Genomic DNA, 26938 nt, shown 5'->3' on the forward strand with positions numbered 1-26938 from the left:
TCCTGGCTAGATCTTTATGCAGTTATAACACATGGTCTTATTAAAAACTCTCACATGTATCTTATCCACCCCAAATTAGGTATTGCCATAAATCGTCAACTGAACTCATGGAGATGTTGTAGCAACCTTTTGTGAACTGTACATAAATGCAAACAGGAAATTACAAACTTACTTCCCATCACTAAACTGCATCTGTAACATTTTGATATCAAATTAATACTTTGCAAAAAAAGAGGCTCAAATAGCAATCATATCATACCAAAGTTTATTGATTACATCAAACAAAAATTTCTGTAATGAAAAAGGCAAATTGCATTCATAAAAGATGGCATTCACGTTCATTTTAGAAAGCAACAAAGTAGATGTAAAAAAATTGCTTAAGTGAAAAATGTAATATTGCAGTTCCATCTTACAAGCTGAAAAATGATTTTATCAACATTTGCATAAAATCTGCACATTAATATACTGCATGTTATTAAAAATTCCATCACTAAATTATGACTTTTGCAAATTTAGGCTTACATTTATACTGTTGCTGGTGTATATGTAGTAGATATGGAATGAATATTTAGTAGGCAACATCCTTAAACAATAGACAACAGTTTTGAAAATTGCAGACATTTTGATAGTTCAAAAATTATTCAAATTATGGTAATATGGTCCTACTGTTAGATTTCTTGCCCTCTTCTGACATAAAAAGTAGTGCTATGAATACTGGATGGATCATTTCAAATTATTTCATCTGCTAATCCCATGCTAGCCATGTTTTAGATCATTAATAAAATCTTTCAAAATTCACACCCATGTTCCTCTGCAGTATACAATGTGCTGTGTAACTGAGGTATGACTCTAAATACCCCTTACTTGCTTATCTAGATTTCTCTCTGCTCCAACATGTCACAAATACTCTGCTTTATTTCATCCATCCTAAATATTCTGATTTTATCACCTCCTCAACCATTCCACACTAACTAAGCCTCTCTATTTGGCTCTTATATTTATTCACAGTCCTTATAGTTCTTATGTAAAATAATAACAATACAGCAGCAACAACAATGATGACAACAATAACAAATAGCAAAGCTTTCCTGGGTTAGATGTTTTGGCTCTTTGGAATAGGAAAAGAATGGAAAGACTTTGCTTTCAGCTGATTACCTCAAATACAGGCTACAAGAGCACACACAACACACTTAAACTGTGAATGACACCTAAAAAATACTCAAAAATAATACTGATAGGTGAGAACAAATTAAATTAAGTAAGTATGGAATGGTTTCTGATAACTAAAATTATGACCTTTTTAGAATTTAAGAAAAATTACACCTATATATCAACACAAATATATGGAAGAATCAAATGTGCCATATGGACTATATAAATATACTGGAATACAAATCGAATATTTTCCTATATCAAGGTAAAATACAGACATTAAATAGTACAGGCATATCAGGAAGCAAAAAAAAAAAAAAAAAAAAAAAAAAAAAAAAAAAAAGAGAAAGAAAGAAAGAAGAAAAAAAAAACCAAAAAAACTTGGAAACTGATAGAAAAATATTTTCTAAATATATTTTAGCCTAGCTGTCAAATGTGGTCCCTCTATCAAATAAAGACATTACACACTTATTTCATGTCTTAAGTGAACTTATTAGGGGATAAGACCTCTTTCTTGTTCAGCAGTTGGAGGATTTTACCAAGATTCATCTCATAGTTAAGAATTAGAACACTCCCCTGGCCCAGTTAGCTACAGTAGACAACATTCATGTTCAAAGAATCATGGCTCTACAGGCTGAACTGTTTTCAAATGGATCTCCTCTTTCAAAATTGGTACCCAAAAAAAGTGCTGTTTAAATGCACAAACATAAACTCTTTCCAATAAAAACCGTTAGTAGTTTAAAATAAGGTAGTCTTCCCCTCTTTGCCACATAAAAATTATAAAATGCCAATGTTAAGAATAGTGTTTATTCTTATATAAATATTTATCCCACTTTACCTCATTACCCAGCAAAATTGACAGTGGAAATCTTTTTATTGCTTAAACTGTTTTGAAGTGCTACTACCAAGAGACCAAAATGTTTTACTTTTTTGTTCAGTAGTCTTAAATACATAAGTGGTGTGTAATTCAGAAGAAAACACACCAAATAACCTTTCCACCCCTGTTTCTACAATAATACCCAGAACTAACAGTATCACACAAGTATTCAAGGTATTTTTGGAAAAGATATTAGACCAAGACAATTAACCTATGACAGAAAAGGAGATGAACTACTTTGTCTGATACAATAATATCGCTTAGTTCTTCTATATTTTCAAGTATTCCTTTTGTATGTGGAAAAAATTAAGATAATCATTCAGCAGGAATGAGAAATGTCATACAAACAGTCTATGTCTTCTGCCAGGCAAAAAGCAACACTGTATTAGCAAAATCTGCTTATTTCCATTGTATGACTTCTACTTTATACTACTATTGAAATCCATTCACAAAGTCAATGGGTTACAAGAGCACTCATTTTGTAGTTACATTATTCTATCTAAATCCAGAATTCTAAGTATGCTTACTTTAAACTTTCATCTAATTCTTAACTTTGGGCATAATGGCTACTTACAATAACTGTAAATGGTTAGGAGAGTTATTTGGTATTTTAATGGACATTTATTCTGAATCCTACACATGAGAGTGGTTTTTGTTGCATATTGAGTATCCTGAGTTAATATCTTTTGTAGTTTTTCCTTCATACTTTCTTTCTTTAGCTGCAACCACGATCAATACGCTTGTAGGACAATAACATAGGCAGTTCAAGATTCGGATTCTGAAAAGGTTAAAATATAGAGAGAGTTACAAAGTTTATTTTGTTAACAATATATAGCCATCTGTTTAACATTTTCAAGAATGAACCAAGTAGTAAATTTTGTTATGAGAGAAAAGCAACTGTTTTAACAAAAGTGCCAAGTTTTATTCACATGCAGGAGGGGGAAAACAGAGTCACACAATAACCAGATTTCTAATCTTTTCGTTATCTGTCAGCTGAATAGCTCAGGCTTGCTCTTTGCTTTTGGATTGCTCCAGGGTTCTCCTAGTAGGTTTTCCCACTGTGACTACCTATTAAGCTAAGAGCTGCTTACATGCAGAAATGTGACAGTTTTATCTCTAGCCTCTAGTAAAATGATGTGTAAGTTTATTTGGGAGTATATATGTATGCGAGTATGAATGCATTTGTGTGTACAAACACATAGAGGGCAGAGGTTAACCTCTGGTGTCATGCCTGGGTGCTATTCATCTTTTTGAATTATTTTTGAGATAGGAATTCACTATGTAGCCCCGACTGTAGCTCAGAGATCCAACTACCTTTGCCTCCTAAGTGCTGAGATTAAATGTGTGTGGCATTACAGTAGGCCCACACATTATTTTTTTTGAGATAGGGTTTTTCAATGGAACCTGGAGTTTGCTAATGAGTTAAGGCAGACCAGCCAGTAAGCTCCAGGAATCCCCTTGCTTCTGTTTTCTAAGGGATCCTCTTATCTCTGCCTTCCCAGCACTAGAATTCCAAGTTCACCATCATACCTAGCTTTTTATGTGGCTGCTGGGGATTGAACCCAGGTCACTATGCCTGCACAGCCAATACTTTACCAACCCAGGCCCCTGGATTTGTGAATTTTGAGATGTTCAGTTTTGGCAATTTTCTGTGAAAATACTCCTTTCCTAAGAGAACCACCTCCCACATTATCACAGATTTTTGAACTACAGTAGTAGAAGGTCTTAAAGAGGGTACTATTTTGTTCCCATTCTGGGACACCTTTCTTTCTATTCATGCTCCCCAGTCTTCAGGTCAATAGCGATTTTAAGCAAATAAGGTTGCCACTCACAATGACAATATGTGAAAGAAATCAGGTTGTTCCCTTACCAACCAAGGAACAAATTCAGTGGCTAAGTTGCCAAATATTTTCCTTGGAGAAGAAATAGTGCCACATTAAAATCAATTCCTGGAACAACATTAAAAATGAAATATTTCTTTTTAAACTTCTTAAGTTCTAGATATTGAAGGAGTTGAGGCCCTGGAGAGGCCAAAAGCAGTAGCAGTGTCTGCTACCCAGCAGACTTCCCCAACCACACATGAAGCTAAAGAAAGCAATCCAGGGGGATACAATATCAAATACAAACACTATTGCTGAAATGCATCTCATGGCCTACTTAGGACAAAGCAATCTGGAGCAAAAGACTCAAAAGAATTTGAAGGCTACTAAGAAGTAAACTCATTCCTAAGGAGAAACACATGCAGGTGAGTGTAACAGATTCAAAGTACATTGTATAACTTTATGTATAACCTTATGATCACAGTTTTTATGTGTACTTAAAAATCAGCCCTACTATAAACTGCACTAAGTTGGTCATAAGTAGACAAGCTTCTAAGTTAATTACTTATGAATTACTCCAAATTTCCTTGAATGGATAAAAGACTTTCAGGACCTGAAGTATCAGAGTCTTCTGCAGCAGAAAACAGAGTGCACATGAAAGGAGTCATTCTGAGTTCTAGAATCCTTCTCATGTTATATTAATTCCTCTAAAATATTTCTGAGATAAATGAAACAATGTTATAAAATAAATTTGTTTTAGAAAGTTGAACTAGGAAACATTTTGTCATTAAGCATGCATCCCCCTGAATGGCTACGAAAGATTTTATCTCTGAGAGTTCAAACATTTAGCTTGAATAAAACTTGACATTAAAAATGTTATATAAATAGAGAAGAGTGGCTCATTAACATATATTTAGGGATTAGACAATTACAAGACCATTAAAAGTATATACCTACAAACACACAGACACAGCACATGAAGGTACAAACACATTTGATTATTTTCACAGACTTCCCAGAAAAACATGCATTGCTAAACTGATTTGGTATTATACAGATGCAATTTTGGAATATTTCGAACTTTCCAAATGATCCTTATAAGTCAAAATTATATAATTTCTAGATGAGTATCAGGGAATTTTTCATGATGGCACCACCATGACAATTTATCTTTCACAAATTACATATATTGTATTAACAGCCCTGAAAATACCAAAAATTTCATCAGGGGTTTGAGCAATTTTAAAGTATAAATTTCCCCATATTCCAAGCAGTGCATCTTTATATATATATATATATATATTTTTTATACAAAGAATAGTATAAAGTTCACCACACCAACAGCAGAGAAAATTTAAAGAGTGATGTTTTCATTTTTTCTTTATAATGCTGTTAATCTGTTTCTTTAAAGCCAGCCCACGTGTTTAACACTAGGTACCTGTTACAATATATTAGATTCGTCTGAGAATGTTCGTAAAAGAAGAGGTCTGACTGAAGGTCTGGCGGATAATGAGTCAGATGCCCTTCTACAGCTCAGATTTCTCTGTAATAGTGAGGCAAAGATACTTAAAGCATTTGAAGATAGGTTAACCTACCTGGTGATAAAAATGTAGGAGATAAAAGATATCATTTCCTACAGACTATTTTCCTGGCCCCAAAGTACAAATTATTTTATTATACAGCAAATGCATAACATTCAAATGAATACATTTAAAGGACCAAGAACTTCTCTAACTCAAACTGATTTTTTTTTTTTTTTTTTTGGTAGTAGAAGTAAATAGACATTAGCGGTATGTGGCACACTTGGGTTTCTGGAATGGCACTGGTAGGTTATATGGTAAGATGAATCAATATGGCTTGATTAGTGAAGCTTACCATCCTTTTGGTGAACACCTCTGAGAGTTGTGCTGGTGCTCTGAGTATGTCAAAAAGGAGAAATCTGTGCAAAATACTCTTGTCCTGGTAAACAGGCTCGTTCTAACATCATGGCTACCATATGGCATACCTCAACTTACAAAGTTATAATTTAAGTTCTTGAAAATTACTCCTCCAGTAAGACAATTTAAAAGGTGAATACATGATTAAAAGAAAATGACAAAAAAATTAAGTATCAATAGAAAATATAAAAATGAATAATGAGAAATAACACTTTAATGAAGAATCAGAAATGGTGTCAGGCAATGAGAATGCAAGCAAGTCGGTACATTAAGAAAAGAAATCACCTTATTCACTCCAAGAGAAACTGTGATTGCTGGAAGTTTGAGAAAGCATGAAGATAGTAGATGTTCCTGAGGAAGGGAGGCGTTTCGTTACCTTGTTCACAATTGCACAAAAGGTGGAAAATTGCAGTAGAAAAGAGAGAAATGCAGAAACCATAGAAAAAGAAGAAAAAAGGAAAGAAAAGAAAAAGTAAATATTCTCTCAGATGTAAAACATTTAAAAAGAAACCTTGAGAACTGGAAGTAGAAATGACATGTTAGTTTTAAAGACGTTACTAAAGTAAAAGTAGAGTTAGTCAGAAATAGTCTATTATATGTGCTAGCTGCTGTTTTCCTGTATATCAACTTCAAATTATTTTGTTAATGGGAATGTACTATTTTAAATCAAATAATTCTAAAATATGCCTCTTACTGAAAAAAGTTAATATCTAATCACTAATTTACTACCTTGTGCTTGTTCAAAACCCACTGGTCAGAGAGCTTTGTTCGGGGTCCATTGCCAATCACTAATGTTCCTGAAGTAACTATCTTTCCTATCCAATTGTATAGGCACATTATGAAAGGATTGACTGCTCCATGGGCAGCTACAGGTTAAAGACCTAACAAAAACCAATAATGAGAAAACATTCGGTGGTGCCACCATCCTACCATTTTCCTCTGAATTAATGGCAATTTCCTTCTTTTCTAACATAATTTGCTCAGTTTCACTATTTCTCACAGTACACATTTTTCAAACTAAAAATGTCAAAGTTATATAAAAATTAATTAGAAAATCTAGGAGATTCCTTTTCCATATGTGAATTAATGATATAATTTGCAGAGTTGGCTTTGGCATTGCCCATGCAAGACAGAAGATGGAAGTTAGCTATGGATCAGGATGAACTCAACAACTCTGCTAATCAAGATTACCCAGGTTAAATAGCCAGGTGTGGGGGTACACACTACAGTCCTAGCACTTAGAAGGCTGAGGCAGTAGGATCACTATAAACCTGACTCTCTCAAAAAACAAAAGTCAACTAAATACCCACCCATCCAACCACAAGATTACCGTTATCTTTTTTTTTTTCCACTAAAGTAAATAGGCTTAGGAAAAGAAAGCAGCTCAAGTAATGTGCATATCCAACAAAGTTTAATAACAAAAACTTTAAATACACATACTTCCACTTATATGTGCTTTAATATGATCATACTTCTTCCCATTTATATTTTACTTTAAACAAAGAAGTTTGGGACAGGTTGGCAGCATAAAACTAAAATATTTTAGATTCTGAGGGAAAAATTGCTTCCATCTTCTGTTTTGTGGGCAAAAACTTTCCAAGATTAACATGATACGATGTCCCCATTCCGAATTTTGATGTGCAAACCTATCTATTTAGAGACTGCAACTATAAGAATAGTCTATTGTCTTCTACTACTTGTATCCAACCACCAGAGATAAAAGTAGTACAGTAAAGAAGCAGAAATTTTAGGGGCCAATAGATTAGGTATTTGGAGACTTTATAAAGAAAAGAAAAAGTAAATCTGATCATACAGAAAGCAGTTGAAAGCATGACATGAGAAAAAAGAGTATTCAAAATAATAAAAAAAAATAGAGCTAGGAACTGTTAGTAGTAGGTGAGGATAGGAGATGATGAGCTAAAACACTGAAATGTCCACATTCCTTTACAGTTTGACACCAGCTCAAGTAGTAGTATGCCAAAGAGGCCATCAATAAAGACCCATCCCAACAACCATGACATTAGGATTTTTAAAAATAAGATCATTACTTTCTTAAAATACCATTTAATTTTATTTTTACTAATATATTCTTTTCAGGAGTACTGCCCTCTGAATCCACGGTTGTACATGAGTCGTGACATGACTCATCACTATTACCATTTATTATTAAAATGATGTTGTATTTTCCAAAATGCATTCTTTGGGAACTTCACTCAAATAGCTGACATTTTTTTTTTGTTTCCCTGTTCTTACCTCTTGAACAGCTTTATATCTATACATTGGCATGTTATTTCATATTTGTGTAGACATCTCACCCTAGGCAAGGGATGTTACTGGGTCACTTTCTACAAATTAGAAGACTCTTCTCATGTCTAGGAGACAGTGCAACCTCCCTATTGATTGAAGTGGACTACCATGAGAAAACATTACTTAAGGAAAGGTGGAAATTTTTCCTAGTGGAAATATAAAGTAGTACTTGATACTTGCTTAGATGATTTTACAATGATTTATAGGCAGGCCACAGTTGTGTTTATATGAGACATAGCTTTCCAAAATACCTCAACTCTTGAACCTTAAATTTGTGTTCAGGTGTTAATCTTGCTGCTCCACTGTTCAGTGCTCAATGACAGTGTTGTCAAACACTGCCTGACTCTGCCTCCCAGAGAGCTGGGATTACAGGCCAAATCTTTATAATTCTTAAAGATGGGACTTTAGCACAAAAATTTACCTCCTTGCTGAAAGTAAACTGAGAGGTAAATGATTGAATCATAACCCTTGAATTAAGTTACTTACATAAGCTTATTTTCAAATACTTATTTTTTAAAATTCTAAATTGAAATTTAACCTTTATACTTTGCTTAGCTTACTCATTAACGTGCTTTACTTTTTAATTTTTATGAAACATAAATATTATAAAAGGCTATTTTTATCTCAAGGCCATTAAAATTATATTTATTCTTTGGTAATTTTATGCATGAATATAATATATTTAGATCACATCCATCTTCCAGCTCCTCTCACTCTTATTATTTATATATTTTATCATTGTTAAAATTTATTTTATGAGTAAGAGTATTTGCCTGCATGTTGGTAAACCATGAACATGCATGGCAGCTGTGCAAGTCAGAAAAAAGCATCAGACCTCCTAGAACTGTAGTTATAGATGGTAGTGAGATACCATGTAGACTTGGGTCCTCTGCAAGACATATACTCTTAACTTCTGAGCCATCTTTCCATTCCTGTGAGCATTATTTATAATGCAAACATCATAAGAGATTTCAGTAATGCTCGAGTCTGCCATATTAGTCTTTCTACTGGAGATTTTAGGAGGGAGTTATTCCAATCTTTTTATGCTATGAAAAACCATACAATTGATTGTATTATGTTTTATATCTGCTTACTTAAGGTTTCAGAATGAACATCTTTATAAGGAAAGGTCCAATGAGCTGGGGCCATGTTTGATTCATCTCTGAATTATCACTACCAACTATAGTAGCTAATGCATCATGGATCCTCATCCAATATAAATTAAACTGATAGGAACCCAAAATAAAGATGCCTTTATAATTATTAAATATAATTGTTAGCTTCTTTTTCAAACATCACAGAGGAATGTTCATTTCCTATTGTTAAGCCTCTTTTTCAAAACAGCTGCTGAGACCTACTTGTAAATAGCACTGACAGGCTACCTGCTACAGAAAATTCTAGAGTATGTAGAGAATGTCTAGTATGCTTATTGAAGCCAGGGATATCTTTTACTCTAGATAGGCATACACATTTCATCCCATTACAGAATCTGCTAGGCTCTGAGGATAACCCAGTGTAAAGTAATCTTCTGTTTCACTTAAAGTAAGTCTACTCTCTTGTTAACAAGGAATACTGAGCAAAATAGGAAATCACTCATGATATCAGAGTATCAGAGTATTGCTCACTAAATATAATGTATTTTAGTGATAATAAGATAGCCATTCCCTTTTATTTAAAAGTTTGCTTCTGTTTGTTTTTCAATGGCTGTTTAGAGCATAATGGAAACTGATGTGACCTGTGGTTGCCATGTTTCTGTTGGCCTGTGTACATTCGTACCCACCTCACACACACAGACACACACACACACAGATACCTACACATAGACACACACACACACACACACACAGAGTGCAGTTTAGTATCCACAAGTGTTCTAACTCATTTGTAAGTCTCAAAATCCTCAAAATCCTACAGAGTCTGAAAAACAATTCAGCTTTTCAGACACTGGATATATAGAGAGATGTTCATCAGCAGGTGGTTCAACAAATGTTTACTGGTTCAAAAAAGGTAGGAATAAATGAATGAATGATTGAATGAATGAAAGTGATTATGGAACATTTCCTGCTCGCTCTAGCATATTAGAATGCCAAGCTATAGCACAGACATTAGAATTCCTCCTGTCATAGATATACCTCATGATGACCCACTGGCAACATTCTATGTTTTCAATTGAATTTGGAATCTTCTGTCTACATAGAACAAAAAATTATCTGAGTCTATGAATATATAGCTTCCCAGCAGCATCCCTCCATTTAATGGCCTATACAAACATCACTGGATATTCCAGCTGGTTTCTCCTTTTTAGAGAGTACCTAAGTAAGATTGGGATGATTGATACATATGAAATTCCTGACTTCTGAGATTTCTTACCCTCTTAACATGGAGCTTGAGTGTGAGCCATTTTGCACACGAGCTCCATTATACCAAAGAGAAACACTTAGAACCTTCCCAAACATACTTTTCAGATAAAGAAAATAGAAGAGTAATGCAAAAGATCATCCTTGTAAATTCTGTATTGAAAAAAAGTAGTATTTATTTCCTTCCCTTCTTCCCTTCCAGAGGGTCTCTGGGTGTAGCCAAAGATGACCTTGAGCTACGATCCTTTTGTTGGATATTACAGGCATGGGCCACTATATCCACTTAGGTAATATCGAGATGGGATCCAGGGCTTTGTGCATAATAGGAAAGTACTCTACCAACTGACCTATATTCCCAGGTCCTGAATTATTTTTCTTCTTTCCTTGTTTTACATTGCCACTTGAGCCAGTCTGGAAGAAAACACTTCCCATCCTAAAACTAAAACCAAGACTGGATGAAGTTAGTCAAAGGCAACTGGAAGGATTAACCAGTAAACTAATTCAGCCTTAGCTATACTAAAATTGTGGTCAATTCTATTCCATAAGCCATATAGAAACAGGGAGCTTGGAGCAATTCTGGTCACTTAGCTATATACTAATTTTTCCTCAGCACTGAGGACTAAACCTAGGGTCTCATGAATGTTTTCAAAGCTCTACACCTGAAGTTGTATTCCTAGTCCCTTTTAAAACTTTGTTAAAGACTTTTTCTACTGTAATAATTTCACATCTTTATTTCTACATAATATCAACCAACTGGGTTCTGTAAAGACCCCCATGATATACAGGTTTTGTGGTTCAATTAGTTGATAAATTTATTAAATACAACAGGTAGTCATGACAAGACTATTTCCCTAAAATACGGCCTTGGAGGTATTATAACATTTAGTGGATATCAGTTTAACAGAAGTAGGACTTCATTTTAACACACTGACTGAGTGACTAACACGAGTATGATATATTTAATTAATCTGCTGGTAAAATTTGCCAGTGGTTTCATTTTTCAGGAAATTATAACCCTTCAGTCTAAAAGCTTTTAAAGAAATATTCAAAAACTATCAGATAATGTGTCAGAGGGAAGTAACTTCTCTTCACAGAAATACTATTTAATAGTAAAAAGACCCCACACTTATAAGCTATCATGAATTTTTATAAGTGTGTCTTGAAGAGTAAGGATGTTAAAACCACATCCACAGAATTCTCTTTGGTTGAAATACACTGCTAGGAGACAGGGCTAGAAGCAACACAGAGATTAAGCAGCACTATAATTAAAGGAAAGGGAAGGTTTGGAAGAGGCAAATTAGGATTGTCAACTGAAAAAATGTCTGCAAACAGTCCACAGGGAAATTTCTAAGGTCAAAGCTGAAATGTTGGTGTGGAAATTCCTGGTGTGAAAATTCTGAGATAAATGCAAAATAAAATATCTTTCCTTTAAAAAATTCCATATGGAGCATATGAGATACTCCATATGGATTGCTAAAGATCACATAGAACACTATTAAGGAATCTACTTACCACCTGCATTGGATAACGAAGTTTTTACTATACTTTTTATGCAGAAGAGGAAATTAAGTGATGAACCTGCAAGGAGGGGTTTAACATGCTGTAACTAATGCAGTTCTCTAACATGGTAGACAGTGAAGCCTCTTCCAAATATTAGGCTAGAAAATAAATTGAGTTCTTACCCTGGCACTTCTTCTCCGTACATTCTTTACTACAATTAGAAGAATCTCAGGGAAAAGGCTGATAAATATTAGAAGAATTATAGCCAACCATATGGATACAGAAGAGAGCATTTGAGCAAACACAAAATACATTCTCTGTTGTTTCAGAAAAGGCCTGGTATGGAAAGAAAACACAAAATGGAAAAATAAATCAGTTCCTGGCAAGTAAACAGAAGTTTAATTGAAACTGTCTTTTTCATTTGAAAGGAATCTTCCACACCCACATTAATAAAAATAACTTTGTCTAGAATATCCCAAAAGTATAAGCAAATTTCATTTACCAAAAGAATAAAATCTATCAGACTTGGAAACAATCATGCAATCAACTAGAAAGCACCCAAATGGTGAATATTTATGTGCATTGGAAAATGCTAGAGCTTAAAGATGTTTAAGAGAAATGAAGTTAATTTCCATGCTAATAAGCATTTTTATTTCTTTTTATGTCTTATTAAAATGAGGAAAGATTTTTACTCTACATTCAGACATTTAGCTTTTTAAAAACTTCTATATAATGTAAAAAAGAACTGTATAGTGCTATATGAATGAGAGGAATCTACTCTTCTTGTCTGCAAACATATATCAAATAACAGCTTGTACCCAGGAGATGAACAGATAGATGGCAGGCTACTGTTAGTAAGACAGTAATCCAAGGGAATCCTACATCTGACATTGGATTTCACTTCAAATCATCCACTGAATTGTGTAAATGGCACTGAGAAACACAAACTGAATTCATTCATCCTCTAAACTGTATTAACACAAATTCTTGCTTTCTAAAGTATTGTTCCAAACTGCAAGGAAGACAGTAGCTATGCATAGTTAGAATGCGTATCAGACCTTCATAAATGATTTGGAACTCAGGAACTCTAGGTTGATAACTACTTGGTTCTATTTACTAGATCATAGATCATGCATTACATTTTCTGAACTAGTTTCTTTTCTGATCTCTATAGGCATTGTACTTACATTAACAAACCCACACTCTCATACACACACACACACATACATGCACACACACACACACATCATATCACATAATAACTTTTAAAAAAATTTTAAAAATGAGGCATCTCAATGTCTCTGTGTAAAACATATCCAGAGCACTTGCTTACAATTCAGTTAAGGTTTTGTATAATTTCTAGTCACATTCTGTTGTTTGTTTTAGAATTTTAACCTTGTGTCTAGCTTAGCCTGAACAATAATGTATGTTCTGGCCAATGTTATCAGGTAGAAACTTCATAGGATGAGCATTTCTATTGGAAATCACATGCAAGGTCAGACTACTAATTGTTTTATTTCACAGAGAGCTGCTTATATATCTACATTATAGATTAGCCATCTTATATATCATATATAATCAAAACTTTAAGAGTATGTCTTAATATATACATATATTGTTATTTAATATTGCTCTCATATATACAGCTGCTTACCAAATAATTCCTCCCCAGAAGAAAGAGAAAAAAACATAAAAGGCTAGAGAACCCCAAATCACAAAATGATTTATCCATGTCCAGAATCGAGTATCCAAGGCGAGCTGAAAAGATACAACACAAACACTGTTTTCTAATAAGCACAAAATATGCCAGGTTATACATTATGATATCTGATAATTTATAAAGATACAATACCTATGGGAGGATTTAGCTTTAGCCATTTCTTTAAAAAGGAGGGTATAACGAAAAGAGCAGAAGCCAGGTTTTTCAAAGTACCAAAGTAAAAGTTGAGCGCTGCCTGAGATCTCTAAATTCTACAGTACAGGTGTGGAAGTACAGTTAAGTCAAGCAATTTGTAGGTAGAGTGGATACCATTTGAAGCACACATGCTGCAAGAAGGATGACTTTAATTGTGAAGTGAAGGACTAGGGCCGTAAGCTGGAGGAAGCAGGATACTTCCATCTAAAGTCATGACTTTATGAAGCATAATAGTAAGAATTGGCACTGATTATAATGTGTACATTCTAGATACCTTCATTCAAATATTGTTTTCATTAGGTGACCTATCACACAAACCCCTAAAATGGGGGATGCACTGCTTTTAGATCTATTTTTATAGAAACTGAAATACAGAGAAGCGGACTTACTTGCCTAAGGACACGCAGTCATGAGATGAATTGCAGTACTTTTTAAAAATCCTACAAAAATGCTGGCAAGATGGTTTGGTAGGTAACGTGTTTTCTGGCAAGCCTGAGAGCCTAAGTTTGGTGGACGTACAAATTGTCCTCTGACCTTCACAGGCATGCTATGGAATGAACACACACACACACATACACACACACACACACACACACATACACGTACAAAAAGTAAAGTTCTATATTACTGAATTAGCAGATGAATAATGAATATATTAGGATGAAAATCCATAAAGAAAATAGAGAAGGCCTATGACAATGATACTTCTGAATTCTGATTCAACCTTAGACTTCATGTAAAATATTAGTAGAAGAGGTATTTGTTGTTTTTTTTAAATTATTAACTCCAGTCCCTGGAGATCCACTGCCTTCTTCTGACCTGAGTGGGCATTTTATACATATGATGTGTAGACATACATGCAAGCAAAACACATAAAATGAAAACACATAAAAATAAATAAAAATTTAGATTTCTTGCTTTAGGATCTTTCTTGCTAGGAATTAAAAGCTGCAACCAAAAGAACAAGAAAGACTTTATTTTTAAAATAATAAAAATTTAGATTAAAATGTATTATATTTTTATGTGTATGTGCAAAATGTATGCTGATACCCAAAAAGGGTGCTGGATGACCTGCAGCTGATATTACAAGCAGTTGTGAACCTTACAACATAGGAACAGACCTCCAATCCTCTGCAAAACTAAGCAAGTGCTATGCTGAGCATCTCTTCAGCCCTAAGAAATAAGTTCTTAATATGGAAATATTATAAATATATATTCATAAACTTTCAGTCTGTTTATATGTAATTCAACATAATACCTTAAAACAAGTTAATTTTTTCTTTGCAAGCAGATATCAATGACAGCTTTTTGGATAGGGGTGGGTCTATAGGCCCACTCCCCTTTCTGGTTTCCAATGTAGTATTTTTAAGGTATTTTGTTTTGTTTTGTTTGCCTATTTGTGTTTTGAGAGAGAGCGGGGACATGGAGTTAGGTGGGTAAAGGATCTGGCAGGAATAAGGAAAGGGAAAAGCATGATCAGAATATATTGAATAATTTTTTTTCAATATTATAACAAAACAATCCAGTAATTAGGAAGGAATGGGTTTTCAATAAGTATGGTGCCTAAATTTCTTTTTTTTCCTTTTTTATTATTAATTTATTCAAATTACATCTCAGTTGTTAGCCCATCCCTTGTATCCTCCCATTCCTCCGTCCCTCCCGCTTCCCCCCCTATTCCCCTCCCCTGTGTCTGTGACTGAGGGGGACCTCCTCCCCCTGTATATGCTCATAGGGTATCGAGTCTCTTCTTGATGACCTATCATCCTTCCTCTGAGTGCCTCGAGGTCTCCCCATCCAAGGGACATGGTCAAATATGGGGTGCCTAAATTTCTTAACACTAAAATATGCACTAGACAAAAAATGATAAATAGTATACAAATGCTAAAACTTTTTAGTAAGCATTCAGACAAGGGCTTGGATAACAGATAGTAACACAAAGATTAAGAAACAAAGGTTATACAAAATATATTTGAAGAAATAAAAAAATCTAACCTTCAGAGTTACAGTGAATACTAAGACTGTAAAAACAATAGTTCCAAATGTCCAGTTTCCATATATCTGAAAAACATTTAACAATTATATGTATCATGAATACACAAGCCTGCTGAAGAAATAAAACGTTTAATCCTGAATGTAACTGATAAAGATCTTTTTATGCATTATTTGGGAAAATAGCTTCTCACTAAGATTAAGTCACAACGCTAGACTTTCACGGATAGATACAGGACACCTGTGCTTGGTTGGGATTATTACCATATAGCATCAAATGGGGAGCTCATTAGTTTGATAAAGAAGAGGAAAAAACTCTATTCCACTAGAAGCAACATTCATCAAAATTAGTCATCTGGATGACTCATGTCACTAGTGAGTTTGATGTTTTGTCCTAAAAAATAAAGAAAGCTCTCACATAAACATAAATGGATTTAAAATTTTAAAGTATGTCTAATTTTCTGACTATAAATACTATGTCTGTTAGCATGTGCACACCAGAGAAGCAGTACCACTTATAAATCCAAATGATGACAATGAATGGCACATATGCTTACCAAACGCTGTCAAGATCTGAATGCATAACATTGAAACAGAAAATGAGATGTAAAACGTTTTACAAAATAAAAACAAAATAAGGTTAATAGGAGAAAAAAAAAGGAGTCAACCAAATCATACATGGGTTTAGCTGCTGATTATAATTCTTATGCAATTTTAGCAAACACTTAAAAAGGATGGTGACACATACAATAAAATCTTAATTTGGACTTCATGAATTTAAAATGCATAATAAATCAGAAAAGGCTGGACTATTGATTCTTATGTACCACCTAGAGTGTTGGCTAAGCCAATGAATGTCAACATAAAGCAAATCTGAAGCAAATTCTTTTTAAGTAGTAGCAAGCTGTATACAAATTTTGTGTCAAAAATAAAAAGTAAAAATCACAGAACTACTCATAGATGAAGGATCTGAGAAGTCACAAAATTGAATCTCTACTTATTAGAAGACAAAATTTGACTTGGTAAGCTAACATGACTTTCCCAAGGATACCCAAAACTAAGCAGGACGTTCTGTGGCAAGCTAGTGCTTGGTATATGTATTCTAAGGCCAATTAATATTTTCCTAATAGTTATATTATGATTAATAATTAGAAAGAATTCATACTAAACTAACTTCTTAGTCCAAATTAAAGAGGGCTGACTATAGTATCTCATTTGATAAAAGTATCATTCAAATTCATTGGGCTTACACTTTTGTCGGTGATATTAGTTATATAGGTTTTAGACATGTTATATGTAATAAATTGTTTTTGAAACTTAGATCTTTGCTTCATATTTACAATTAGTAGGAATGACCATCAAAGAAGAGTAGCAAACATGGCAAAGGAGAGCATAGTAAAAGCAACATGCAAGGTAGAAGGTTCAGTTTCCAGGATGTAGCTGTAGGAAGATGACCTCCTCACCTGTCCCACTCCAATTCTCTCCTAGAGTACAAGTAGGCCAAAACTGTCCCAGTGCAGGTACTCACTGATATTGTCCTTTTCTTAGAAGGTTCTAGCAGAACCAACAGAGCTTTTAAAAAAGGAGCACTACAAGAATGTGTGTGTGATATATGCAGTGCCTAAGGAAAAAAATACATGTTTGTTTTACCTTTCCATTGTCTTCTAAAGATGTTGTCTGAAAAAGGAAGAAAGTCCCAAAGAAGAATACTGTCCCTTCAAAGGCAGCCAGAAATGTCCAATATAAGAAAGGCCCCAACTGTAACATAGCATTTCCAGTAATTTTCCTATGAAGAAATGGAGAGGGAAAATTCATAAATCTCTGTAGGCTATTGAGTTAAAGATACAAGGAGGAAGCATGAAAGGTGGGTGTTAATTTGACCTTGTTATAATGAAGGGGCTACTATAATGATCAGAAAGATTTTTTTAATGAAAGGATAGATTGTCCAAAGTTAGATCTTCATGTACTCACTACCTGCCCAAGATAGTGATGTGACCTGTAAACTATTTCTAAAAATCTGGCCACTGACCAAATAATTATTATTTATTTTGTCAATAACGGTAGGAAAGAAATTAAGATCGATCATCCATCTATCCACCAACCTATATATTTGTACATGTATATATAAATTAAGTCAGTATATATAAAGAATATATGAAAATTAGGCATAACAAATCTCAGAAGGTGTAGCATAATTGGTCACAAAATCCATATTTAATTGTGTGGGGAGGAATCTTTCAAAGCTAGGGATATATAACAAGACAAATACCACATGTTCTCGCCCATTGGTGAAAGCTAAAAGACTGGATAACATAGAACTAGAGTAGCAAAGAGGTTGCTAGAAGCAAGGAAGGAATGGAGAAGATGGGTGATGGGTTCCAAAATACTGTTAGAGAATGAGAGGTAGTTCTAATGAGGTATAGTAGAATAAAGCAGTCACAGTTTACAAAAGTTAGGTACTTCAAGATAAGCAGAAGAGTTAGAAGGTCATCAGTACAAAGAAATGGTGGTATCTGAGAAGATGAAAATGCTAACTGCTCTGATTTTATCATTATACATTATATACATGTATTAAACTATAATACCATAATGCATAAACAACAAATATTTAAGTTAAATTGATGCCTGACTTAAATCCACATTCTGATTTTACTGGTATGGTATATAACCTGAACATCGGAGTATTTTGAAGTTCCTCAAGCGATTCTAATATATAAACATTCATTCAAGGGCTGGAGAGATGGCTCAGAGGTTAAGAGCACTGTCTGCTCTTCCAGAAGTCCTGAGTTCAATTCCCAGCAACCATACGGTGGCTCACAACCATCCAGAATGAGATCTGGTGCCCTCTTCTGGCCTGCAGGTGTACATGCAGGCAGAACACTCATACATAAAATAAACAAATCTTTAAAAAATGTAGTTTTAATAATGCTACAGAGTTTCCTAATTATATTTGTTTATATATATTCATACACACACATACACAATACTTATTAGAAATGTAACCTTTTAAAGGTAGATCTTAGGTTTCCAACAAGTCAAATCACATGTTAGCGGCTTAACAATGACATCCTGATGAATGGCAGGTAGATTAAGTAGCACACTCTTCTCAGTCAACAACAGAAAGTAAAATGAAATAAGGCTACTACTTCTAATGAAGCAGATCTGCACAAAGAAGACGGGTTTATGCATGTATCTTTTTTATTTATTTTTGTTTCTATTTCAAATTTCTCTTACCATGTATCAAGAGTGCCTAATCACTCATATAGCACACCTATTGATAATACTACAGAAATATCACTGGGCTATGTTATCACAGTTACATAATGTAAATGCAATGGTCCTTTGCTTACTTGGAACAGAGAATGAAACCATGACAAATTATACAACTTTTTAGCTAGAAGACTTTTAGGTGCAAATCTGAAATTTTGGGGATGCCATTTGTGAACAGAAAAGTGGGAGAAGAAAGATGTGGCTATTTCCCAGAAACAGGAAAAGTACCTTTCTAGCCAGTGTAGCTTTCCTAGTCACTGACTTAGAATGGAGAACAAAACTACATAGTGATTCCTGTCCTTGCAAAAATCTATGGGAAAAGACTGGCAGGGGTCTCATGTTATACTGAAATACCAGTCAAGACTTTTTAGCCATACTTAGATGAAGAAGCTGTTAGAAACTCTGAATAAGTCACCCAACATGAAGAAAAGCATAAATAAAAAACAAGAATGCGGGTCTGGAGAAAGGCTGACTAGTAACAGCTTGAGTACTTCCATATAACATGCAGCAGATGTTACCAGAATATTGTTTAAAGGCAAGAAGTCAGCTACACATAACCTGCTCTCTTCACAAAAGAATTAGTTCAGTTTTCAAAATTCTATTAGGAATATAAAATAATCAATGTTTCATATCAATATTTTTCAAAATGTCTGAGTCACTAAGTGTTAAAGGTGAACTATATAATGTCACTGCTAAAATTCAGTAGGACACTGTAGAGACCCATGTTTATAAAGGAGTTATCACGGTAACAATATTTTGTTGCTAGGTAAGTGATTATCAAATTTGATCAAAGCTGGTACCCTCTGCAATGTTAGGAAGGGAAGTTGCACTTTAGGCTGAGCCACAATTGTGTCACAGCCTTTATTTGGCACCTCTAGGCAAAACAGTGCAATTTTGAGACCTATACCTGTATCACAAATATATGCATTTAAGTACAGGACCGCTATCTAGGGAAATATACCACTCTCCTGTTGAATGATCTGTTTTAGCTGAAAATTCACAACAGAAACATTTAATGAACCAAGTTATCAATTCTGTGTCCTTCCTATCTGTAGATGAAATAAAACACATTACTTAAAGCCCAGCATGGTGGCTTATACCAATAATACAAGGAACAATACAAGAGAATTTCACAAATTCTAGATTAGCCCGAGCTACATAGTGACTTCCAAACAAATCTGGACTACAGAGTGGGAAATTATCTGAATGACAGTTCCAACTTACATATACAATCGAGGGTCTGAGGTCAGAATATCAATGTTGATGTGCTGTTCCAGTAGACTGTAAGCCAGGATGGGCAGGGATGTGAAACAGATATTATACATTGTAAGATAAGCAGCATCATAGAGTGGCTGAAAAGACAGACAAACAAACAGGAAAAAAATATACTGTAGTCATTCATCTATGAGATAATATATTTGCAAAAACCTACAGCTAAAATCTTTTTTCCCCCCAAGACAGGGTTTCCCTGGCCTCGAACTCACAGAGCTCTACCTGTCTCTGCCTCTCTGAGTGCTGGGATTACAGGCGTGCGTCACTATGCCTAACTTAACATAGTTTTTGAAAGATGCTTTTGGAGTAGCAAAGGCAACTTTGTAAATAAGGTCACTCTACCTGGTAAAGATTAAAATAGTAAACAATTCTATGTGTCATTATTAACATACTTGACCCTTTAATAGGATCTTAATATTTCCTATTAACTTTACATAGATTTTTCAGTGGCTAAAAATGTAGCTATTCAGTAGCTCTCTCAGAAAAGACCAAATAAGTACAAGGCAGGAGTCCTTACAAAAACTAAACCATAGGGAGAAGCCAACCCATCTTGGAATTTTTTTTCCTGGTTAATACTTTACATATTTTTGGATAATATTTTACAATCCCCAATTATGTAATAAAGTTCAAATCCTATAATAAGGCCATTTTTAGCACCCTTTTCCTGAAAATTCCTCTTATGTGTGTTCTTACTCCCTTAAGGCTAAGAAACATAGTTTAATCAACTATAAGTATGTGCTTAGTGATCTTAGTCTTGCGTGCTTTGACAGTATTAAACTCCCAAATATATGATGGAATCCTGAAAGCAGCCATTAAATACTGGACAAGTGAACACAGAAGTCACACCACATTTGCAAAGGATCAATTAGGAAATCACAAAGCTTTAAAAACAATATTTCTAGGGAAGTAGAGGCAGGCAGATCTCTGTGAGTTTGAAGCCAGCATGGCCTACAAAGCGAGCTGAGGACAGCCGAGGCTACACAGAGAAATCCTGTCTGGAAAAAAAATTCTTTTTCAGATTTTAACATTATGTGTATGTGTAGGTCTACGTATGGGCAAGTTTATGTGAATGCATGTGTCCAAGGAGGCCAGAAGAGGTAAAAGATCCTCATGGAGCTGGAGTTACAGGTAGTTATGAGCTATCCAACATGGGTGCTAATAACCAAACCAAATTCAGGTTCTCTGATACAGTATGTGCTTTTAAACACCACGCCATCTCTCTAGCCTATAAAACTTCTATTGAAAAAGATTTAAGTATTTTATAAACTTTGTTCAGGTCCAAGTATTTACTGAGTTCAGTATTAGATACACACTGCTAGGTACCATATAGACATTTTGTGTTGTCTGAATTAAAGACATCATATATTTACACACATATTTATATATGTAAATGTTCTCTGATTAATAAAATCCATTTAAATGTGACACTAATCAACACAACTATGTAATTTTACCTAGTGAAGTAAACACACATTATAATAAAAGTGATGTGAAACAGTTATAAACACCTTGAACAGAACTTTTTAGCTCACTCACTAGTTAGCTTCAAACTATTAGTGGAGAGCATAATAAGTCCAAGCATTGAGGACAAACATGATTCATCCTTTATTCACCAAGGAGTTCAAATTCAATACAGAGAGCAGAGTTGGGGGTAATCAGGGAAGTAGATCCAGAGGAAGGGATCTCAATATTAATTGGTTTCAACAGAAAAAAAGCAAGAGATAGAGTACATTCAACTCTCAGTGAAATTAAGAGGATGGCTCTGCATAGAACATGGAGACAACTTTCACTATTTTCTATGAACAAAGATTCAAGATTAGCAAAAAAAATTTCACTGAATTAAAAAGCATAAAAATGTGTTATACTTCTAATTTTTAAATGAAAGTACTAGTTTATGACATACAATACTAAATTTGCTTTGGAAACTACCCATTTTCACTAATGAGTAAAATAAAACAACAATTCCTCAGATCTACTTTTGCTTCAGGATGGAACTTCAAGGTTACATGAGAGTTAACTGCAGTTCTTAAGATGCATAATTAGAGGAGACAGAATGTCCTCCAAACAAGGTTAGTTGATAATATTGTCATCTTGTTGAACGTGTTACAACTGTTTCCTTTTCATGGAAAAACAGCCACATAATATCCTAGCTTTACTAAAGAAAGAGGTTTTATTTTTTTATTTTTATTTTTAATTTAATTAATTAATTTATTTGTTATGTATGCAATGCTCTGCCTGCATGTACACCTGCAGACCAGAAGAGGAAATCAGATCACATCAGAGATGGTTGTGAGCCACCATGTGGTTGCTGGGAATTGAACTCATGACCTCTGTAAGAGCACTCAGTGCTCTTAACCTCTGAGCCATCTCTCCAGCCCTAAAGAAAGAGGTTTTGTTTTAAATAGTCTCATTCCATTTCTACATTTCCATACCACACTCGGAATTCCAGAGAGTAGCTAATGAGGTTCTGGATTGAATAAAGACTACCTATATGTACTCCAATCACACAAGAAAGCATGCTGCTGCCAGCACTAATACAAGTCCAAAGTAAAAAGTAAAGATCTGCACTCCATGTCACCTCCTCAGAGACCATCCCTTTACCTGGAACAATTTTAAGATGTCTGCTTAGTTTCTTCTCTAGAGTGCTCAGGTCTATCTACATGTTACCTTATTAGAGAGATTGTTCCAGATAGCGCCTTTAAATTAATAGCCACCCACCTTGTCACAGTATATGCTTTCAGTATTACTTTATATGTTTTATTGCTTATATTCTTCCCTTTAGAACACTGAGATAGTATCCCATATCACATATTTAATTGTCTGTCTCTTCCCTATCACTATAAGACAGTTGTTTGAACGATGCCAATATCCTCAGAAAAACATGACTTTCAAGCATTTATAATTAAGACAAGGCTTGCCTCTATAGTTTGAAAATTCAGACACAGATACCTCAAAGACAGTCACAGATGTGGTTACCCAGCTTGGCAACATCATTAAATTGCTTATGGATTAACCCAATTTCTGAGCCAGTCATAATTATTGTTCCTGTATCCCCTATACTTCTACTAAGAAGGGCACATACCTGTTGTGAGAATCCACAGAAGAATTGGTACAAAAACTGTGGTAAAATGAAACACAGGTTCTGGAAAATATTAAGACAAACATTAGTATTTTCCCTTAGTCAATTTTAAAAACCAAAAGAGGGTACTGTACAAAGTCATTCTTAAATCCTTCTGATGTTGGAATGTAACAACTGTTGCAAAGATGTAAAGAAATTAGTTTCAAATGATTAATTCACAATAAGAGTAACTTTTGCCCCCTAAAAGAGGATCTCACTTCTGAGAACCTCTTGCTACTTTTGAAATTTTCCTTTGTTTTTGGAGACAAGATCTCACACTATTGTCCAAGGTAGCCTGGAATTTGCTATGTACTCCTATCTGGTCTCAAACTAACAGTTTTTCTCCTATTTTAGCCTCCTACCTGCTAGGATTGCAAGCATAAACCAACATGCCTGGCTTGCTGTATTCTTCTTATAAGAAAGAAATTAGTTCATTTGACTTGAACACCTAATGTATGTCCCTTAAATATCAATTGGATTATAAAATCATTATACTTACATAACACCCAAAGCATGTATTATTGTTGTTGTTGTTGTTGTTGTTATTATTGTTGTTGTTATTATTATTATTATTATTTGATCTTGGTGCCTGTGCTAACAGTGTTCTGTTCAGAAAGTCTTTGCATGTGCCAATGAATTCAAGGCTATTCCTCGCTTTCTCTTCTATCAGGTTCAGTGTATTTGGCTTCATGTTGAGATCTTTGATCCATTTGCAGTTAATTTTTGTGCATGGTGATAAGTATGGATCTATTTGGATTCTTCTACATGCAGCTGTTCTGTTGGACCAGCACCATTTTTGAAGACGTCTTTTTTTTTCCCCAGTAAGTATTTCTACCTTCTTTGTTCAAAAAAAAAAAAAAAAAAAAAAAAAAAAAAAAAAAGAGAGATGTCCGTCCACAGATATGTAGATTTATGTGTGGATCTTTGATTCAATTCCACTGAATATCATTCCTTTTTGTGTGTGCTAATACCAAGCTGTTTTTATTACTATAGCTCTATAGTACACATTGAAACCAGGGATGGTGATAGATCCAGCAATTCTATTTTTATTTAGGATTGTTTTTAGTTTTTCTGGGTGTTTTGTGTTTCCATATCAAGGTAAATATTGTCCTTTATAGATCTATGAAGAATCGTGTTAAAAAATTTTATGGTAATTGCTTGGAATCTGTAAATTGCTTTTGGTAAAATGACCATTTTTTACTATGTTAATCCTCTCAATCCAAGAACATAGGCGATTTCTCCATTTTCTGAAGTCTTAAATGACTTAAAGAATTTTTTTCATGGGTGGGTTTCTCTGTATAGCCCTGGCTAGCCTAGAACTCACTCTGTAGACTAAGATGGCCTCAAAATCAGCGAGATCCTTCTGCCTCTGGGATTAAAGGAATGTATTACCACCACCCAGCTAAAGTTTTTATTATTGAAGTCTTGATTAGTTAGTTACCGCAAGATATTTTATGCTATTTGAGGCTACTGTGAAAAGTGTTACTTCCCTGAATTCTTTCTCAGCATGTTTGTCATTTGTATACAGGAGAGCTACTGATTTCCCTGAGTTAATCTTGTATCTAGCCACTTCACTAAAGGTGTTTATCAGCTGTTAGAGTTTCCTGGTGGCATTTTTTAGGGTCACTTATGTCTAATATCCTATCATCTGCAAATAATTGTATCTTGACTTTTTTCTTTTCCAATTTATATCCCCTTGATCTTTATCACTTGTACTCTTGCTCCAGCTAAACCTCAAGTATTATATTGCTAAGGTCACTGCCAGTCATGTTCTAGTTCAATACTAGACAGTGCCCAGCACACCACCACAACAAAACAACCGAAAAGGGATTACCTTAAAAAATAGATTAATACTAAGACAACAAACAGTAAAACTTCTAAGAGTTGAAAAGCATTATATTCTAAAGTAACCTGGTTAGATTATGTAAGACAGATTGAATGAAAAAACAGACTTGTAACTAAAGTATTCCATTAATGAGGAAACAATTTGAAAATGTAATGATAATAAAAGAGGTAGGGGAATGAAAAGGCTGAAAATATGGCTCAGCAGTTAAGAGTATATACATCAGAGATGATGGAGTTTTGCTACCATTATCCACATGGACAATTTACAGTACCCTTAATTCCAGCTCCAGGGTCATATGATGCCATAGGCACCTTCAATCATGTGCACATACCCAGACACATATATTATTACATATATTTTTTAAAGGAAGAGGGAATGTATTTTTTTAATGCTAAGCCAAAAGTGGTTAAAAGATTAGAAATCCTTTTTGAGCAAAAGACAGGTGTATAAAAGGAATAGTGTTGAGTCAGTAATGTAGATGAAGATGGATACAGAAGCCATCATCTACATAATTAGTCTCTAATACCCTTTGTTGTAAATAGGGCTCATAACAATTTCTAACCACTGGTTAACATTGGATAAGTTAAGCCTTGTTTTCTTCTTTTAACAGATAATTCATTCCATCTGGTGGCAGATGCTTGAATTGCAGGCCAAAACCCAACTGGAGGCAAACAAGCTCTTTGGGAAGAGTCAGATTACCAGACAAATCTACATGACAAATCTTCATAGAGACCTCCTATCAGGGAAAGGTCAAAAGAAATAATCAGTGATGCAAGCCCAACAGACCCTAACTCTGAAGTAGATTTCTGGATTTAACCTACTGTGAGAATATACAGTTCTCAAAATTCCTAGCTGTAGAACCAAGACCAGTTATAACACTTTCCTGATATATATATATACACACATACATACACACATACATACACACACACATTTGAAAATGATACTATAATTTGCCTCATAGGAGACTTGTGAGGATTCAGTAATAAATGAAGTACTTCTGTCAAACAACAATCTATTTTACACACACTGAGTTCATTATCATCATCAAAGTTATACTCTTTCTCAATGTTTGGTCCAACAACCAGTTAATGAGGCTCGCTGGCAAATCTGGCAACCTAGTATATACACATAATCACATACTATCTGTACATTTTCCCTTCTATAAACACATATACACGTTTCCTTTTCCTTCCTTGTCTTTCTTGTTTTGGAGACAAGGTCCCCATCATGTTCTCAAACTCATGTAACAAGGCCGGCCTACAACTCACAAGAGATCCACCTGTCTCTACTTCCCGAATGCCAGGATTAAAGGTGTATCTGGCTCATTTTTAATGTTTTTATTTAACAAATGCACATATAGGAGCCTTATCATCTGGTGCTATTCATAGCAAGAGTGATCACTGATGATAACTCATTTGAGTCATAGATGAGAGCATGAATGAAAGACTGAAACAGGAGGTGTTAGACAAGATGGTGGACATCATATAGGCTTGGTCCAATAGACTAGGGAATAACCTGGAGAAGGCTAGGTAACCACTACCAGAAGAGATGGGTGATAGCCACAAAAAAATGCCT

General features: G+C 34.5%; 1 protein-coding gene across 7 annotated transcripts in view; it reads right to left on the bottom strand.

The window, feature by feature from the left end:
- Nucleotides 1–1531: 1531 nt before the first annotated feature.
- The window catches only part of Atp11c (ATPase phospholipid transporting 11C), a 168187-nt gene continuing 142780 nt past the window's right edge, over nucleotides 1532–26938 (bottom strand). For 4 of the 7 annotated variants that reach the window (XM_051141298.1, XM_051141297.1, XM_051141296.1 and 1 more), the window contains 8 exons: nucleotides 23479–23538; nucleotides 20349–20476; nucleotides 17505–17640; nucleotides 15858–15923; nucleotides 13605–13708; nucleotides 12133–12286; nucleotides 5288–5392; nucleotides 1532–2807 (listed from right to left, as the gene is read on the bottom strand). In XM_051141298.1, the coding sequence (XP_050997255.1) occupies nucleotides 5291–5392; nucleotides 12133–12286; nucleotides 13605–13708; nucleotides 15858–15923; nucleotides 17505–17640; nucleotides 20349–20476; nucleotides 23479–23538 (750 nt within the window). In that variant the 3' untranslated portion in view covers nucleotides 1532–2807; nucleotides 5288–5290. Of the gene's footprint in view, nucleotides 2808–5287; nucleotides 5393–11962; nucleotides 12029–12132; nucleotides 12287–13604; nucleotides 13709–15857; nucleotides 15924–17504; nucleotides 17641–20348; nucleotides 20477–23478; nucleotides 23539–26938 lie in introns of those variants that run through there. The other 3 variants (XM_051141299.1, XM_051141300.1, XM_051141295.1) reach the window with 3 other exon arrangements.

Source organism: Acomys russatus, chromosome X, assembly GCF_903995435.1.
Source record: "Acomys russatus chromosome X, mAcoRus1.1, whole genome shotgun sequence".
Classification (NCBI taxonomy): domain Eukaryota; kingdom Metazoa; phylum Chordata; class Mammalia; order Rodentia; family Muridae; genus Acomys; species Acomys russatus.